At 40.8% G+C, this 20013-nt stretch overlaps 1 protein-coding gene across 6 annotated transcripts in view; it reads right to left on the bottom strand.

The window, feature by feature from the left end:
• The window catches only part of SIPA1L2 (signal induced proliferation associated 1 like 2), a 217715-nt gene that overhangs the window by 102548 nt on the left and 95154 nt on the right, over positions 1 to 20013 (bottom strand). For 5 of the 6 annotated variants that reach the window (XM_058543017.1, XM_058543015.1, XM_058543018.1 and 2 more), the window contains one exon: positions 2267 to 4005. In XM_058543017.1, the coding sequence (XP_058399000.1) occupies positions 2267 to 3743 (1477 nt within the window). In that variant the 5' untranslated portion in view covers positions 3744 to 4005. Of the gene's footprint in view, positions 1 to 2266; positions 4006 to 8400; positions 8446 to 20013 lie in introns of all 6 variants that reach the window. The other variant, XM_058543016.1, reaches the window with a different exon arrangement.

Raw genomic sequence — 20013 nt, 5'->3', positions numbered from 1 at the left:
AAAAAGAGAGGAGGAAATAAACCACTCATAGACAACTCTTTAAAACTCTCAGGAAGTGAGAGTTGAGAGTTCAAGAGAAAAACTACAAAAAGCAGTCAAGAGAACTAACAGAACCTAGTAACCTAAAATCATCTCATGGAACAGACCCTAAGGACATTAACGGATCAAACGGTGGTGACCTTGGGTGCAGAAAACATCAGCTTTTCGTTCCATATACACCAAAGTGTATAATTAACACATGCAGTAGAGTATGAATGAGATGCTGGGGTTAAGTATCTGCATAAATATGCATGTATACATATACATACACATATATAATTCTTACCTTCCGATATTTTAAAGGATGAATCACAAACTATTTACAAAACTCAGCTCACCAGAATGACTCACTGCCTGAGGATTGCAGGGCATAATAATTCTAAGAGACTACTTTATAGCCAGCATTGACAGCCATGACTTCATCAATTAAAAAAAAACATCTTAATTAGGAAGCCTATTTCTCCATGGTCTCCAAAAACAACTGACTTCCACCTAGAGACCATTCTTGAGCAGTGTCTTATAATGTGCTGCCCCTGGCTGAACACAGGTATGAGGGCTATGAGTTATTTCACAGCACAAACTAAAAAGAAGGCCCAAGATTGGTTGAGTTCACTGGCTGGAAGCCTGTTCCTCACGATGGTAATGCTGATGCACACCAGAAGCCAGGACTGAGAAGGGTAGGGCGGGAACACAACTGGGAAATCAAGACCTGTTGACAGAATTATTTCAGTCTATTATGTCATCAGTATGAGAGCAGAGAGACAACTCGAACTGTGTGACCAGTTGCAATGTAAGTGCCCCCTTACTTAGCTATATCCAACATCATAGTCATTCCACTGATTTACATGATTTCATAATATTATAGCCATGGATGACCTGTTAAATCTGGACTGATGCAAAAATGGGGGAAAAAACCCAAATTATTAATTTAATAATTTCAATTTATCTGGCAAACAAATTATTTTAAGCCTGTAATCCACGGGGAAAAGCATTAAAAAGGCTCAGGGACTGAAGCGGACGAAGTGACCTCCTGGGGTCTGAGTCACAGCCCAGCCCACCCTAAAGAAGAAACAACTGGAGTCAAAGACTACACACAAGCATTCTGAAGACAGAAACCAACACTAAACAAATTCAACGTACAGTTAGCTCACAACTATCCACACCAGTGGCAGAATAGTCTATTCATGAAGGGACAGGAGGAGAAGTGCCCTGAGACTGGCTGGGCCCACCCCTGCCTCCTTAGGTGCTCCAAGAGTGATACCTTGGGAATGTAGGAGGGGTAGGAGGGGGAACCAAAAATAGAAAAACATAGCCGGAAAAGTGTGCTGCCCTATAAAGAAAGGGCAAAAGGAAGCAAGCTGCACCCAATAAGAAGGCAGTGCGTGATACTCTGAGTGTTTTTATTTGGCGTGTGTTACTGACATTTGTGGAAGCTGTTTCTCCGTAGGTCTCTTAAACAGAGCTGATTCTCATGTCCCTGGAATAACTGAGGACACTTATTTAAAGGCTGAGGATTCAACTACATGACTTCTGAGGAATGCATCCTTCAAGACTGAAGATATAAACAAAAGTGAACAATTTATTTTACATATGATTAAAGAATTTCTAAAATCACAACACCAAAGAATTATTAATCTCTTAACTGTTATGCCCCTTTGTAGAACTGTGAGAAAACTAAATTTGTCTATCATGCTAATTCATACATTCTTTCAACAAAGATTTTATTTAATACTCGCCATACATACAGCAATGCAGTAGGAGCTGTGATGACGTAAAACTGAAAAGATAAAGCAAAGGTGTAGGAGAAAAGTAAAGAAAAGACTAGAGGAGAAAAAATCCCACAGAATTATCCACTGTAAACAGTATAAGAGATGATTCAGAGGAATAAGAGAGGGGTAGAGTTAATTAGGGGAGACATCTTAACAGGGGTAAATCTAAATGAAGTCTGACATTGGTGATGCTCACAAACTGGCAGAGAGAAAGAAAGAAAGAAGGCATTTTCACATTGGGGATTAGAAATCAGCAAAGGCAGGAAATTGTGGATTTCTAAAGAAGGGATTAGTCTGGTACTGATGGAGGGTCCACGACAGAGAAGAAGCCCAAGCACAGTGAACTGTGGCCTTGGACACTCCAACGAAGGTGCTCCAGCACAAAGCAACACATTACAACTGGCCGTAAAGGACTTACCCCTGAGATGCACGAGCACACATTCAGGGCTCTTCCTTACCTTTCCCGTAGAAGAATTTGCGGTAATAGTAGGCCCCAAGGTCAATGTGCTCTATGATGTAGCGCTTCACTTTCTCCCTGTGAATCGGCTGGTTCTCTCTTGGCACTTCCAAGACCGAGACACCTGCATTTGTGCAGTGAGAGCTGAGAGATGATTCAAAGGAACAACTTTCCCCGGAGCTGAAAGATGATGAGTTGGCCCTGGAGAGTGCAATCCTCCTGTCACCTTCCCCGCCCGTCTCATTTCTAAAGTAAGGACAACTGAGGACAAGGTCATTACTTTTTCCGTCTCCCTCATCAGCATCCAGGTTCTCTTTTGAGTTGAGATCCTCCTTGCTCCCCAAAGGGGATTCACAGTTGCCCGTCTGGCCAGCTGGCATCTGAGTCTGGGAGGCTGCAGAAGCCCCGGTGGTTATGTTTTTCCTTTTCCCCACATTGGCCCTCGTAGCCATGGCTTCATTGATATTAAACAAAATGCTCTGGACATCATAATGTGCAAAACATCGCTGACAATTCCAAGGGCGGATGCCCCTCTCAAGACGACTGTCTTCCAGATCAGACGTGAACTTGAAAGTTTCATGTTCACTTTTAACAGTTCGCAGCTTTCGGAAGAGGGATGTTTCCACCGACTCTGACTTTAACCTCCGTTTGAAAGGCTTGTCCCTGTCTCTCTCCATTAGGAGGGCACTGTCCATGTAGTCTAATCCTGAGATGCGGACGAATTCTCCTCTAGAAATCTGTGCTGCTGCATGAAGGCTGGGAGAGATTGCAGGGTCGCAGGGGAAAAACTCAGGGTACCCAAAAGGGGCCATCGCTTTGCGGTCATAATTCTCTACTCGGTACCCTCTGAGCATAGCAAAAAAGTTCTCACCAGATAAGCCTTGCCGGTCAATGGAAGATGTGCTTCCATACTCCCGGTGGAGGGCGGCCCCGGTGTTGGGGTTCACTGCGTTTTGGTCTAAGATGTCTTCAGCGTCGATGTCACTGATGGTGACATCACTATTGCTTCTCTGTCTTATGGGGTGAAGTCCTCTTTGAGGAGAGTGAACAAAGATGTCTCCGATTGTATACTTTGCCTCCACAAAGTCTAGGTCCAGCTGCTCCTCTTGATGACCATCGCTCTGGTCGTTTTGCCCATTGTGCACGATGGACGCGACACTTTCGTAACTGGTCTGAGACCGGCTTTCCCACAGCGCCTTGCAGGTCAACTCCTTGGAGCAGTCCTTTTTGGGAGGCCACTCAGACACTCTTGCTCTCACACCCATCTTGGGCACGGCTGGGGTACCATTAGCCGGACCACCACCCTCGTTGGAATTTGAGGCATTTAAAGAAGTCGCGGCTCCCATGTTGCCATTAATGGCTTTAAATTTTCGAGCAAAATAGTCATCGGACTGCATGATTCTGGGAGAATCTTTGAACCTCGCAGAGGCTCTGCCAAGCTTGTGCTTCTCTTCTTGTGATTGCCTTGGGTCACTCATGTCTACTGAGGCAAGAAGCTCTGATCTCACCAGAAAGACTGATGGAAATCTAATTACATTGTTATTTACAATGCGATATTAAATGCAGATATAAAGGCTTCTTCTATAGTGTATTTTCTCTTTTTAACCAAAAGCAAACAACATCCTCAGAGTGTGGTTTCTCCAAAACCAACTTGCTTCTCAGCTGTTGTAATAATTTTGTATACCTCCGTCCTTTTCAAGAATATTCCTTAAGACAACTGGCCATGAGCATTTCCTTCACCTGAATTAAAAAGACAGAAAATAGCCATTAACAATTATTAGAGCTCAAGTTCAATCCATTCTACATATGGTTTCTTATCTGTCCTTCTTTCCTATTTCTGCCCATCTCCAATTCCCCCAAATTGTCATGAAGTTTCATGTCTCTATTGTTCATACTGCTCCTTCTCTCTGGAACATTCTACCTTCCTGCTCTACTTGGCTGGCTAGAATTTACACCACACAATCAAGCAGTACCCTCTCCAATAAACTTTCCCAGCATGTCACCCACCTTTACCGACATCTGAGCAAGGACTGCTTCCTCTGTGTCCCCACAGCACCTGCGTCTACACCTGTCATAGCAGTTTTCCTTTTTCTCTTAATTGCTGATTCATTGATCAGTTTCTTCCACTAACTTTAAGCTCCATTAAGCCAGGAATTACGCCTATTATCTATGTATCAACACTATCTATTAATGCAGCATGGCTTAAATTAGGTAATTAAGCAACATTTCAATTAGTTATAAGAGCAACACGATGGTCATGTCATTGTTTGAGTATTATTATACTATCTTTCAAAATAATTAAACTCAAAATGTCCAGTAGCAAAAGGGTCAATACCAGGCATTAGCAAATGAGTTTTCAGAATGGTCTCTTGCAATCGAATAGGAACTCACAGAGATCCCCCTTAAAGTGGGAAGGAGTCTTCAAGAATTTGGTATCTGAATGAGGACAACTTTTTAGTTCATTATGCCACCAGCAACTTGACAAATGTGCAGGGTAAAGTAAAAGCATAGAGATATAAAACACCACAATTTACCTTCATGGTTGCTAGAATTGACCTAATCAACTCTTCTCTTTAATCACAAATAAGTTTTTCAATTTACTCTATCTTTAGTTAAACAAAAATTTTTCCAGGTATTACATATTTTCCCAACTCATGGTAGTCTGGGGGGTCTTACTTGTTGGCATAAGAATGAAAGAACAACTCTACTTATTCTGAAAATAATGATGGTAATAAAGGTATAATATAGCTGATTTCCCTCAGCCTTCACCAAAGCATAAAAAATAACTGCAATTCAGGTGGAAAACGTTAAAATTCCAGTTAGTGAAACAGAGTAAGAATGGGCTCTTTCTAGTGGGCTCTTAATGGCTTTGAGAACATGTGTGGTATCCTGGAAGGGCAGGTATTTTCTTACGATGGCACCCTGCTTTCGCCCCATTGAAAAAAATCAGTCTGGACATGACAACAAGCTGTCTGCTCCCAGGACAGCTTCATAATTGAGGAAATATAATATTTTAGGATGTGGCAAACAAAGAGGGAACGAGCAATCAGATGCTTCTGTGCACAGAATAGACCAGTGTCCGCCCATGGTTCTCAGAAAGAGAAGAGAGATGACTGCATCTTATCCATTTCACTTAGAATTACTATGTTTAAAAGGATCACAGATGATTTTGAATTATAGTTATTTCCTTTACAATTTAGGTTATTATCAAATCTTTTCCTGGAAATGGAAAAAATGACAACTGAGATATGAAAGAAAACAACTTCTTGCCTAATATCTCTCTGTTGAAATGGTATTTGACTTAGCGTACTAGCTCCGACATAATCTATAAATCCTATTGACAATTCTGCTGCTTACAGAACATGCAACAAAATTTGAAAGCTTAAGAAGTACTTCTAATGGTTGGTACAGAGCTATGTGAATTCTCAATGGCATTAATATGACACTCATTTTCAGTTATATACTATTAATTTGTAAGAATCCTGTTACAGAAGGAAGAACCACGCCCCACCCCGCAGCCAGTTCCAAACCACTGAGCTGTGTAGTTTCTGGAAATGTAATCAAGAACTAAGTACTCACCACCTTAAGAAATTAGAAAAAGAACAACAAAATGTACCAAAAGAAACCAGGAAAGAAGGAATGAATAAAGATAAAAGCTGAAATTAATGGAATAGTGGGGAAAAAAGTAGAAAGGACAGAGGAATCCAAAAGGTAGTTTTTTTAAAAGGAGGAAGAAAATAGATATATTCCTTCCCAAGCCTGAAAAAGGAAAAAAGAGAAAGAATAACATTATACACGTTTGAAAATTCTAAAAGGAGACATGACCACTTATACAGAAGAGATTAAAATCAATTAAGTATAAAACAGTTATACCACAAGCAACTCTATGGCAACAAATTTGAAAACACAGAGAAAACTAATGATTTCCTAGCAAAACATAAATGCCCAAAGCTTATCCAAGAATGATTCCTGTTGAAGAGAATAGAAACATAACCAATCCGTGACTAAAAATACCACCAACATGTACATGAAATGCAAAGAGCCACCTTAACCATGACCGTGGAACTCCTTTATCCTATCTATGAGACCAAATGCTATCTAAAAAATTTAGGATGTACCCCATCTTCCTTTCTTTTCTGTGTCGTGGCACATAACCAAAGTACTAATATTCACACAGCAAATAGCAGTCAAAGCAGGAAGGTGCTCTAGGCTAGGAGCACATCTTGCCCCCCCACCTCCTCAGCCGCCCCTAGAGCTGAGCAAACCAGCACCTCCCCACACCGGTAACCCATTCACTATACCCCAGAGAGAAGCTCTGGGTTCAAGACACCTGCCACTAGATGTGTTAAATACAGAAACCGTAAAACTAGGATTAGCAAGGACAACACATACACTGAACAATCAGTCCTCGAAAAACTAACCATCAAGTTATCAGAGGTCACTAGGCTCAGACTCCTATCCAAAAATCAATCTTCTGAGTTTTCACATCCCTTAACGTTTCTAACTTTATCATTGTAACAGATAATATTAAAAATACAAAATCTTTATTCCATAGATTTCCTATAGAAATGGAAGACATCAATATTTTGTCAAAAAATAACAATTATTTTAAAACATAAATAATAGAGGCAATTAAAAATAGATGGGGAATTTGTGCTGAATTTTACTATTAAGCATGCCAAAAAGGAAAAAAACTATAGCAAACTCAGAGCACACAAAACCCTTTCCTGAAGAAATCTTCTGAGAATATTCCTTCAGTTATGATTTTTTAATTTTTTGTATGTCATAAGAACATTAGCTGTAGTAGACAGCTACTGATTTTTCCTGTCTAGAATCTATTCCCCTGTCTTCTGGTAACGGCATCTTGAATTCCTCCGGGGACCACATTTCTAAAACCATTTAATTTTTGTGGGGCCAACTCCACCCCTAACATGTGAGCCAGGTTTCACCAATCAAAACGCTGTGTCTCCTGGGTCCAGTGATTGGTCCAGGGATGAGCCCAGGACCAAGCCAGGCCAATGACAGCCCTGCCAGGAAGGGTTACCCAGCACTGGTGCTCTGATCCTCGGCCATGCTCCAGCAGTAGAACATAAATACGGAGCTGCTATGGTTCACGAGGCAGGTATGACTGAGAATGGGGACAGCAGCATGCAAGCAGAGCCAGGAGAGGGAAAGAAGGACTCCTAAGGACAGAGCTCTTGACTCCAACTGGGCTTGGAACCAGTTCTACCCATGGAATTTTTCAGTCACTTGAGCCTACTGATTACCTTTTTTGGTTTATTCAGTTTGAGTGAGATTTCTGTGTAGTCGAGACCAATTTTAAATGTTCTAAGAGACCATATTTATATTTCATTAAAGACCAAAGACAGTGAATTCAACATCCACAACTTCTTTATACTGTGTTGCACAGACTGCCTGGCCCATGAATGAACAAATGAAAAATTACAGATCTAGCACTTGAATCCAGTATCAAAACCAGAGCCTCCTGGGCAAGATCCCTGCTCTAATACCATAATTATATATCCTTTCACACATTTTATGCCTGCCACTAACAATTCAAAGTGTTTAAAGCCAAAAAGACTTGACATAGTAACTGATTAATAAACTTAAAGTTGCAACAGAACTGCAGGAGATCCCTTCCTGCCACCTTATACTCCTAGCCACGTTTTCCAGCTTGCCATAGCTCCCCAAGGTGAATCTCTCTAATGACAGAATTATAGATAGCACCTTCCTCTTAAAAATATTACTAAAATACTTATATATTTTTAGTACTGTGATAAAAATAAAACACCTCAAAACAATTATAGCATTTGTTTTTAAGTAAGAAAAATTAGAAATATTAACATCATGCAATATTAAAAGTATTATAGTACATGGGGAAGAATAAAAATCAATGTCTTTGCAAAGCAGATATGAAGAAGGAATGGTACAGGCTCTAAACAGGGAGAAATGCAGAAAGGAAAACAATGGAGGGAATGAAAATCTAAAGCCTGAGCTGGAACGGCCTCTGAAATAATCAGAATCTAGAGGTGAGACTCTGGATGAGAGGGAGACAGAGACAGGTACGCACGTACACATGCGCGCGTGCACACACACGTATCTCTCATCCTCTTTAGATTTTTCACAAGTTCTAACCTTCCTCCTTTGCCTGTTTCCACGCAGCATTCAGTTGAGAAGTTTCTGAAAGACAGGGATTTGCACTCTTAGTAGCATGAACATGAATGTAATGAAGGTAGAATCTAGGAGGCGTCCTGCAAACACCTGTCCCTTATTTATTCTTTGTACTAATCAGGTATTTACATGTCCTTTGTGCTCAAATCCACTATGATCTCAAGTGCAGGGTAGTGTGCCACACCCCCTGACAGGTGTTGATGGAGATCAAACTGACAGAAGAGACGGAAAAAGGACGACATCTCAGAGAAGAGCCTTGAAATAGCAGCCTGCAGAAATTAGGGGACTGTGAGTGTCCCCAAACAAATCACAGTGCACACAATAATTACAGGTGAGCATCACTACAGAACAGGGGAAAATGCAATCCCCAAAGCACAAAACTACCTTTCAACAAAGTCTCTTAGGGCTTTTGGTGAGTCTGTGAGGCTAAGATGAAAAGCCCGGGCCAATTGTCCAGATTAGTCCTGTTCTTGTACCTCCTCTCCCACTCTCCACGCAGCCACTTGAAAGACTTTCTCTCTCTTCATACTTTCTGCCCCAGCAGCTCAGCAAATATTGCAGCTTCTTGCTTCTCAGAGGAAAAATAAGTCTATAAAATTTCATTCAACTTTTGCCATCACTTAACAAACTTACCCATTTCCGAACCTGTCCTCCCATGGTACCCCTTGGTTGACAGTGTTTAAGACTTGTCATCTTTCTTTAGACAAAAATCCAAATTATGGCTTACAAGACTCTTCCCACTCTGACCTGCTCCATCTTAAGCCTCATCTCTCAGTGTTCTCCTCCTTGTTCTCTATCCTATGCCCCAGACATACTGAGTGTCTTTCAAGTCTTCAGACAGGCCACTCGCCATGACTTCCTCTGAGCTGCTCCCTCTAAAGGAGCATAACTGCCTTGGCTGAGCTCGTCCTCAGTGTGCTCAGCCCCGACTGGTGTCTCTGCAACATGCTCCTGTGCTGCCTCTACTTCCCAAATACCCTTTTTCTACATCTTACAATGACTTCCTGTTTCTCTCTGAGTAACTCTGTGAGGCCCCAGGGATGTGTCTGTTTGGTTCACTGCTTTATCTGCCGCACCTGGCACAGTTTCCAGTATATGGTAGATGTTCAATAAATATTATTAAATAAATTAATACATTAATAAACAAGTATGTTAGACAGTAACCTTTGATAATATAAAATATTTAATATTTAAATGGCAATACGTTGTATCAAAGAATATGTTATAATCATAAAAGTATAATAATTTTGCAGAAACATGTTTATTATAGAAAGTCAGATAAATATGGAGAGTTGTTAAGTCTCTGCAGGACACTACTTGCCGCAAGGCCTCCTCAAATCCTTACAACTGGTCACCTTGAACATAAAATTCAACAATTACTCCACTCTGAAAAGAGAGCTTCCCACCCCCATTTCTGTACCAGCCAAACAAGGTGATTACAGACATGTCTTCTAACTGTACCGAAAGAAAAGAAGGCCATACTTCATCTTCTAATCATCTCAGCAGTGACATTTATTAGGCGAAAGGCCCATTCCCAAACACGATGAGAAATAAGGGGCCTAAAGGGCCAGTCCTGTCATCAGTCTCTGTCTCCCTCTGAGCTAGGGAAAGCAGCCGACTATTTCCAGAGCTCCATTTTTCTTTAGGTGGCCTGGCGCCAACTTCCTGGGGATCTGGATGTATGCCCACAAAGGGTACCACTCCAAAACAGGATGGCAAGTGGAAACTGTACAATCAGAGGGCCTGGTCAAAAGGGCACCTGGGCCTCATGTCCAAGTCAGAGATGAACCTACATGAACCTAAGAGCTCCCACACATCACGCTGTTAACGAACAGCTGTTAAGTCTGCTCCTGTCCTTCCTCTCTGTGACTTTACATCACGTCGTCATTCTAACAGATTGTAAAAAACTGGCTATGATACTTTTAAACTGGCAAATGCAGGGTTCTCAAATAAAAAGGCCATGGCATTTTTCCACAAAAAGCAAAAGTGGTATTTCATGATATATTAAGAAGGTGTAAAATAAAATGGACCCCCTTATGTGCATATTATGAATACCACCCTTAACACTTGCTCCCTCCTGCCTTAATTCTAACTAAGAGGACCTTAAATGGACTACTTTCCTAACTTCATGGCTAAATGAACTCATGTTACTAACTGCTGTGGTTAAAAAAAAAATGAAACATTAAAGAAAATGGAAGAGTCATTTAATTCCTTCCCAAGGACTTTATAAAGAGAGAGACTAAAAATCTGCAGTGGGGCCTCATCAGCAGCACAAACATCCTCCTCTCCAGCTAATTCCCCAATCCTAGATACTGACCATTTCCAGGACGGAAGAAGATATGGAGTTCATCTCAGAATGATCGTTAATTAAAATGGATCTCAAACATGTTTCTACAGACAGTTTTCTTCCTTTCTTTGAGTTCATTTTTAATGTCAAGGACATTGACCTTCCCACCCCCTTAGTTTCCAATTATTCTTACATTTCATCAAATTCTTGCTCCCCAGTAAAAATCGAAAATTGTCACCAGCACTCTGTGGGCACTTTAAAAATCTACATGTGAACCTGTGTGACCTCACAGGTACTGGGATGGCCTAAGGAGGAAGAGCTAGGGAAACCAGCAGCCAACAATGCAAAGAGAAATTAAAGAATTTTAGAGCTTGAAGAAATAATCTGTTCTCATGCTAATGGTCTTCACATAATTTTTAAAGGACAGAACAGAAATGGAAAAAATGTGATATTTAAGCGTAATTGTCTTTAAGTAGAATGTTTTTCAAAGTTTTCCATGAGACATCAGTGAGTCTTTAAGACCCATATTATAGTTATAATTGAGCCACTTATCAGGATTGCAGCTGTAGCAAATGGATTGAAAACCACAAAATACACAAATTATGAGCCTCATTCAAGGAAAAAAATGTTTAAAATTATATGGCAGATTTACAATAAAAGTATAACTACCATAAAATGCTTGCTTTTCATACTCATATTCCATCAGCTCTAATGCTAACATGTATAATAGGGCAGGTGATAAAAAGAGGGACAAACTGTCCCCACTTTTCCCCTCTCTGTGGCCTGGAAGACCATAAAAGAGCTGAGGTGTGCTCACACTCAAGGTCTGATCACCTCAAATGTATTTACCATAAAATCACCAAGTTCAGGTACATTCAGCCCAGCATTAAGTGAAGTTATGATTAAATAGCTGTAAAACAATCCATGAACTCAAATTCTTATCATGTAGACCACTAAAATCAAGGATATGAGACAATGTGATAAATGGGCTATTATTAAATAACAACAGTCATAAATGGATACAGAAGTTCAATAATAATCATTGCTTTGACTGCTAAGTTTTTGGTAGATCTGGACATGAAAATAAGTTCTTAGACATTTATCTTGAATTAAACATTGAGATGGTATCAAAGATAAATATTTTGGGGCTGAGAAAATTAAGAAGAGCAAAATTCTCCTCCTTGGGGTTTTATAACATAGGGGTAAACTATGATTTGTGGAAGAGAATAAAACCCTTTCTTAGTGGAACATTCACATTGGTGTTACACAATTAAGTTTTTGAATTACTCCACATTGCTATATGGAGGAACTTCTCAAGTGATGTCTCCAGAAAAGCAGATTCCCTTGAGGGAGTTAAGGATTTTTTCATCAGGGTAAAGCAGGGACTCCAGTAAAAAGTGCCTGAAGGATTCAGTCTCCACTAGAACCCCATATTATGACTCTTACTTTATACTGAATTATAATCCTGAGTGAACAATAGGGGCCAAGTCAAAGTCTTATTAGGTGCAGCTCTTGTGTGACTTTCTGTGAAGCAGCTGTGAGCTCCATCAGAGTGGGTCTTGGTCTATCCTATTCACTGCTTATACCCCCAGCCCCCAGAGTCGTGCTTGGCACTTAGATGGCACTCGTGATTAACTTACATCCATCCATCCAAATTGAAATGGTTGCAAACCAAAGTACCCCAAAGCACTGAGTTGATATGTTATCATGACACATGCATGGAACACAATGATTCTTGATTCTCCCTTTTTGGTTTCCTTGCTGGCTCCTCCTCTGGTCTTCTTTAAATGCTGATGCTCCTCAGGGCTTATTCTAGGCTCCCTTCTCTTTTAATTCCGTACATTTCCTTGTGCAATTCTAATAGTTTCATATGCCATCTCTGTGCTGATGACTCTGAAATCTATCCACAAGCCCAAAGATGTCTCATACATAACACTGCCGGGTTGATCTATGATAGCTTAGGTCCTCCTGCCCACCCACTTTGCACCTGGCTCCTCCTCTGCTCAGCTCAGGAGCAGCATCACCATCCACCTGCCACCCAAGCCCAGCACCTAGTGTTCATCCTGCCTTCCCCTCATCCTCCACATCCAATCCGAGGCCTGTCAACTTCACCTTCCGAATGTTCTCAGATCCATGCAGACCTTGCTATCTCAACTGCCACCACCATTGTTAGAATCATTCTCTTATTTTTTCCTAGATTATCATAAAACCCTTCAATAGTTTCCCATGTTTCTCAGAATACAGCCTGATGGCTTGAAGCAGCACAGGTCACTCATAATTTGGTCCACGAGTAGCTGCCCAGCCCCTCATGTAGGAACTCCATGTGGGAACTCCACCCACCATGTCCACACACGCTTCCCTTCATTTTCTCATGCGAGGGGCTCTGCTCAGCTGCTCCTCCTGCCTAAACACTGTTCAAGACTCCTTTTCCCCAACTCTGCTAACAAGTGTTACTAGTCAGACCTCAGCTCATACATTGGGTTCTCAGGAAGTCTTCTCAAATCTTAACGTTGGTTCTAAGTTATCTTAATTTGGGCTCCCATAGCATCCTGCACCTTTTTTCTCACCATATGTTACACCACACTATTTTATAGCAGCCTATTTGCCTGTTGCTCTCCACCTATAAACTCTAAGCACAGTGAAGGCACAGACATGTCTTTGCACATGGGCACTCAGCAAACATCAGGCTCTACCGCAGGCTAGCTGAGACTATGGCAAGTTACTCAGCCTCGCTGAGCCTCCATTTCCTATCTCTAAAGCAAGAGTAATTATATCTGTCTCATAGGATTATTCTAAAGATTCAATGAGCTCTAGATGCAAGGTGCTTATCTCCATATTTCCTATATCAAAGTTCTAAAAATATTAGCTAATAAAATTGATTTATAGATGAATAAATATTTATTGATAAACTGATTTAAAATTGAGTAATTAAAATGAGTACGATACATAACTATTGCCAAGGAACACCATCATGTTGACAAAACATAATGTGATAACTGCTCACTGATTTATGTACACACAACAACAGGAACTTAAAGCAGTACCTGACTTGCAATAGTTAAGCTGATTCTCCAAGAGGCAAACAAGTTTTCAGAAGTTGAGGAAAATGCCCCAAACAATTTCCTGTCATGAGCTACTCTCTTCTTTGTATGTCAACAGTAGCAACAGTAGCATAAACAAAGAGCTATTTTGTTAAATGGAATAATTTGATCATGGAATTTTTTCAAGGAGACAGAAGACCAGCTGTGGGTATTGACTGTTTCCCATTACATCTTTTAAATCGGAAAGAGATAAAAACAGATAGCCCTGCACCTCCTTCCCTCAGGAGGTTATTAGTTAATCCATTTTTTCAGCAATGTGGCCCCTGAATTACAGCTGACACAGTAGGAAATCAGACGTTCCAATTAATAATTTAAAGTGAGGCATTTCTGTCTTAGGAAAACACAGCAAAAGAAGAAAAGAATTTTGATTTAGTGCCAACCGATTTAGACTACTTGTCATTGTCATTAAAAAGTCATAAAAAATAATCTGTTCCATTCTTTAAATAAAGGTTTAGTGACATTGGGGGGCAAAGAAGGGAACTTGAGCATTTCATAATAAAATCGTGGTAGGCTGGAGTCTTAAAAAAATATGATTAGGGCTCTTTCCTGTTGTTTACCTCAGAGAGAAGCGACCTCTCACTCATATATTATTTTCTATTGAATCCACAGTGAAAACTCTTGCAGAGCAAAGAAACTGTCTCAGCTTGCTCAACAAAACTAAAATCAATCAACACTATTGAAAACTGAACTAAACATATAAAGCAACCACCTTCAACGTGTTCTTTGTTAAAATGCAACAAGTAAACCATGAAGCCATCAAACCTGAAGATGCTTCCTTTCAACTGAGCGTAAAGGACAGGAAAATGAAACGCTGCCAATCCATACAATAGTTTTGTATTTGATTTTTTAAAAATAGTAACTTTAGCAGCAAAAATACAACAAACTCCATTCACTAATTACACACACTTAAAGCCATCTCTGCATTGTTCTCACGTTTATTTGAATTACAGGATACTGAGTTTTGTTGAACAGCATTATGAGGTTTATTATGTGATATAAAAAATCTTTTCTTACTCCAGTAAATGAGTGTATCTGGTTCTATTAGGCACTCACTGGATGCTGGGGGCCCAGGGGAGCATTAAAGATGAATGACAGAGCCTTCTAATTCTCAAGAAGCTTAGCTGGGAAAGATAAGCACATGCATAACAAGTAATAGAAAAAATGAACTTAAAAGAATAGGACACCACTTCTGATTAGTACATTATAAAGTTACACGCGTGCGTGTGCACACACGCACACACTCCATGCTAGTGAGGGTCTGGGGAATATATACCCTCACGTGCTGCCGATGGCACCTCCCTCGTGAACACCAATAAAGACAACTGTGCAAGTCATTTGACTCAATACTTCTACATCAGAAAAATCTATCTAAGAAATAAGAATGTGGGGGAAAATTTATAGAGAAAGATATCCATTGCAGAACTACAAGAATGAAAAATCTGAGACTCTTAACAGTCAGTGGCCAAGGGTAAATGTGGTACAACAGAATATTACACAGCCCAAAAAGTTCTTTGAAGGATATGCATGACGTTGGGGCTTTACGATATAATATTATGTGAAAGGAGTCAAATACAAAACTTTATGTTAAAAATCTATATACATAAAAATACTGCAAAGAAACACCCCCATGACTGCTGGAAAGCAGTCACCTATTCCAGCTAGGCTTATGCATGCTTTTTGCTTTCTTCTTTGTATTTTTCTAAAGTGTCCAAATTCCATAACTATATACGAACATGTAAATCTACATATATATAAACTTTAAATTCAATAAACAGAAAAAATATTTTTAAAATAATCCTCCATAAAACCAATGCATGTCTAAATTATACAGAGCATATTACTCTTATTTACATAAAATGAGATGACCATTAGCTTCCTCTCCTGCCTTTTAAATCCCACAGTAAGATATTTAAAAATGGAAGTGGATGCTAATGTTAGACGAGCAATACCTGCTATTGGTTAACTTTAAGAGTATACGGTTTTTTCATAGCAGGTATTCACAAAAATATTGCCCTTCATTCCCATACACTAGAAATTACTTTGGTTAGAATGATAATGTCTTATATTTGCATATATTTTCATACACCTTACACCTCGTGTGACCCTGGGTACATGGCAAGGCAGCTGTGTGGTAGGCAGCATAAAGGATTCAAAATTAGGAGATCTGTGTTTGCTTCTGAGGACACGGTTAACTGTGGGCCTTCAGTAATCCATGTACTCCCTGAGACTCTGTTTCATCCATACATGAGGACCATGTCGCTAGCACACCTCAGACAGGTGCTGTGGGACCAAACGGGAAAGCATACATAAGTATTCCCAAGGTACTAAACACCACACCAATGCAAAATAGGAGTATTATTCCTACTTGGTGAGTAAGCATGAGGAAATCCAAGTGAATTAGGTGATTTTTTTCCCGTCTACCTCCAGAGTCCTTCGCTAACATTCTTTCCGCCTCACCAAGGAACAACACTTGTTCTCATGTAAAAACAGAGGAATCAGAAGCCCAGAGAACAAGGTGGGTCAGGAAGTAACAGAGACCAAATTCTGAGAACACAAATGTGACCGAATATTATCTACGTAAAATGTTGCTATTGAGTTCTACACTGATCTTCCACTTCTAAGTCCTTTGAGAAGTGTCCATGGCTCCCCTACTCTCCATAGGACCCATAGTGAAAGCCAGTTCAGAGCGGACTGTGCTACAGGAAAAAGCAGACCTGGCTCCCCAGGCTTGCCCCTGCACTTGCCATCCTCACCTGGGACCCAGGACCTGGCACCGCAGGAGTCTAAAATCCTCGACAGCATGACACATGTAAGTGCACTGCCTATGGGATTACGTAGCCCACAGTTCAGGAGTTCTTCCAATTCCAGAATCTACATATAGGCACCAGAAACATGCCCTGCCCTGAGCTGACAATCCTAAAGATAGACGGACTCTTAAAAAGTGGACATGGACAGCGAGTCACCCACGTGACACTGCAGGCCCCTCACAGTGCCACCTGATAGGGAGCAGCCAGGAGTGGGCATTAACATCCTCCGGCTGAGACTGCAGCTGCAACCCCAACACCAAGAGCATGCCGCAGACCCATGCCCTGCTGAGAGGGCAGTGAAGTCCCCTCTGGGGAGCCCCACGGCTGCTTGCTTCATTCCACCACAGGGCTGACAAACACAGAGGGAGGATTGGGGAGGCAGCCCAACTCCTCAGGACTGTCACTGACAGAAACCACCTCGCTGCCCAGACGGCCAGGCCACCAATAAACCAGGGATCTAATGGATGAGGAAGAACATTACAAATACCGGATTTAATAGGTACCACTGTGTCCAGTCCAAATTCTCCGTCTCTCATCTGAAAATAAACCTGTCCTAAGAGAAAACAGGAAACTTATGGCACAGATGCTGAGGTCAGCTAAACAGAGAAGGGGAAAGACAGAGAAGGGTTTCCTTCATGCTCTTCACTGTCTGATAATACCCATAATTGTCCTAATTTTGTTGGCTAGCTGGAAGACAAGCTCATTCAGTACTCCAGAAAACCAAGTTTCCTGGAAACTCAAACTCAGGAGTAACGTTAGAATGAATCCTTGAGGAATTTCTCCCATAACATACTTCTTTAATAAGGCATTTGCTTCCAGGGGGATACAATTTCATTTCACTAGTCAGGAGAATGAGTTCCAGTGTACTGAGGTGGAAACGCTTCCTCAACATACTTCATTTGGAATTCCAGAATTATGAATTGAATGCTAAATATGAAAGGAGAATTAAACCACTTTCAATTACAGATGCATACAAATTAATTTGGCTTGATTATTTTTTAAAAAGTTCCTAACACCAAAGACCTTTCCCTAAAGAAAAAAAGTAAAGAATGACCACCTAATACGATATTTTATTAAAAAGAACCACTAAGAACCCTATTTCCCTAAAAAATTATGGTCACAGGAAATCATTACTTTCTTTGAATTTCTATGTTAATGAATAAGAGAGATGCAGAAACTGCAGATATGATGACTTCTGTCCTGAGATATAAAGAGAATATCAACCAGAGAGAACTGATCTCAGGTCAGCAAGTAAGTAAATCATCTGTATCATCATAAACTTTCTAAAAATCATAGGTAGACCAAAGAACTTGTTTGACTAAACAAGTTATATAATGCATCCTTTATCATAAAATGTTAATATTAGTGTATTATATTTATTTAGGGATTTACCATTTCCAAAACGCTTTTATGTTCATTTAATCCTAGGAAAACCTCTGAATAGATGAGAGAGACTTCTCTCCCATTTAAGAAATAAGTAAAAAAAAAATTTTAGGGCAGGGAAGTAAGTAATTTACCTACAATCAAATGACTGAATCAAGAGAATCAGAACTAGCATCCAGGTTGTTTCATTCTTTCTAGTATAACTGGCAGCTTCTCAAATTTACATATGGCCTTTAAAAATTAGGAATGAAAACAAAACAAAACAAAATTTCTGACTCAATCTGTCCAAAAGAAGTCAAGCTAATCCAAATTTGCTAACTTCAAGCACAAAGAAAAATACCTATCTTCATTGCTTTGAGGCCTCAGGAAAGAACAGTTTTAGAGGAATGCAGGTGAGCCGAGACAAAAGGGAGGAAGAGAGGATGCTTTAAGGCCTGCCCCATCCTCCAGAGGGAGGCCAGTATGACAGGTCACCGTTAGCAGTGAGCAGACCCACTGAGTGAGAAAGAACTTTGGCATCCACATGTGGCACATCTCTCCAGGCTCTCTCCACTGCTCCTCCTTCATATGGCGGGTGGCTCTCCCCTTTGCCCATGTTAGAACCAGACTGAGGGCAAATCTGGACGTGAGCCTTGAGGAAGGCAGCAGTTCCTCCAGCCTAGCATCACCAGAGAGATCTACGCATGGGCCCAGCTCATACTCAAGAGGTACTTTGATTCCAGTTGGCTCCTGCTAGTTGTTATCCAAATATCCCAAGGGAATCTCAAGTGTTTGATTGGCAGAGCAGATTGGACATAATCCCAGCCATAACACCACTGAATAATAACATCAAAACTTCCACAATACTACTAACAATAGCATTTTTACTGAGCCTTTTGGTTTTGCCTCAAAGAAACATTGTTTCTTTCCCTTGTGCCAGAGGGCCCTGTCTAGTGTTTTGAGTATTAATCACCAACTTAGACTCACAATCATAACATCAGATCTTAAGGAAGACAGATAAGCTATTCTGACACCCTCACTTTATAAACCCAGAAGTTAAGTGATTTGCCTAAGGTCACACGACTAGTTAGGAGCAAAATGGATTGCCTACTGGGGTCCCAAATCATGCATCGTTAGTCACCGTCCTTTTTCCTTTTTATTTGAATGTGGTATTAATGAAAATGAACGATTCTGGTTCACACATATCTCACTACAGCTAGAAAGATCTGCACAACCACTCCCTGCACCCTCCCACGTCTATGCTTTTGATTGAAATGTCTTTGTTCTTCCATTAGAAGTGACAAAATCAAATACATTCAAAGTCATCATCTATGACTACTCTCTCCTCCTCCAGCTCACTCTTGTTTACCCTAAAACTTTACCTTGAAAATCCTTTCTGTTTCTTTATTATGTCACAGTCAACATCATACTCATCCATGCGACAAACACTTACCTACCCATCTACCTACTAAGCGCCAAGCTGGGCACAGAAGGATGGACAAGACATAGCTCTTGGCTTGGAGGAGACCAATAAAAGCTTCAAGGTAAAGCAAAACCTGATGAGCAAGGGCTTAGGGTGCCAGAATGCAGCTCAGCCAAAAGAATGTCCCATTAAGGATTTCCTGCTGTTGCTCTGGGCTCATTTAGCGAAAATAATGTGCACCTTCCCTTCCATATGCTAGTTGCTAAGATTAAAAACCCACACATCTAGTGAAGTGATGTCAGCATTGTGGTGGAGTGAGCACTTCCTTAGTCTCTCCCCCATAAGATACAATGAAAAGGACATTCATAAACCAACAGAGGAAACTCACACAACACAACAGACATCTGAGAGATCCATGCAGCCATACATCTGAAGGCGGGGGTGCTGGACCCTCCAGGAGGCAGTGGAAGGAGGTAAACGGACTTCCTTTCCCTCCCAAGTGGCAACGATCTAGGGTGCAGGTCCTTGCGTGGCAGCCGGCGTGCGACTCTGAGAGGAGAAGGGGGAAAAGGCAGCCCACCGTGGGAATAGTTTTGC

This window comes from Diceros bicornis, chromosome 6 (assembly GCF_020826845.1).
Source record: "Diceros bicornis minor isolate mBicDic1 chromosome 6, mDicBic1.mat.cur, whole genome shotgun sequence".
Classification (NCBI taxonomy): domain Eukaryota; kingdom Metazoa; phylum Chordata; class Mammalia; order Perissodactyla; family Rhinocerotidae; genus Diceros; species Diceros bicornis.
The sequence above is the reverse complement of the archived record's forward strand: the minus strand, read 5'-3'. Positions and strand labels throughout refer to the sequence as shown.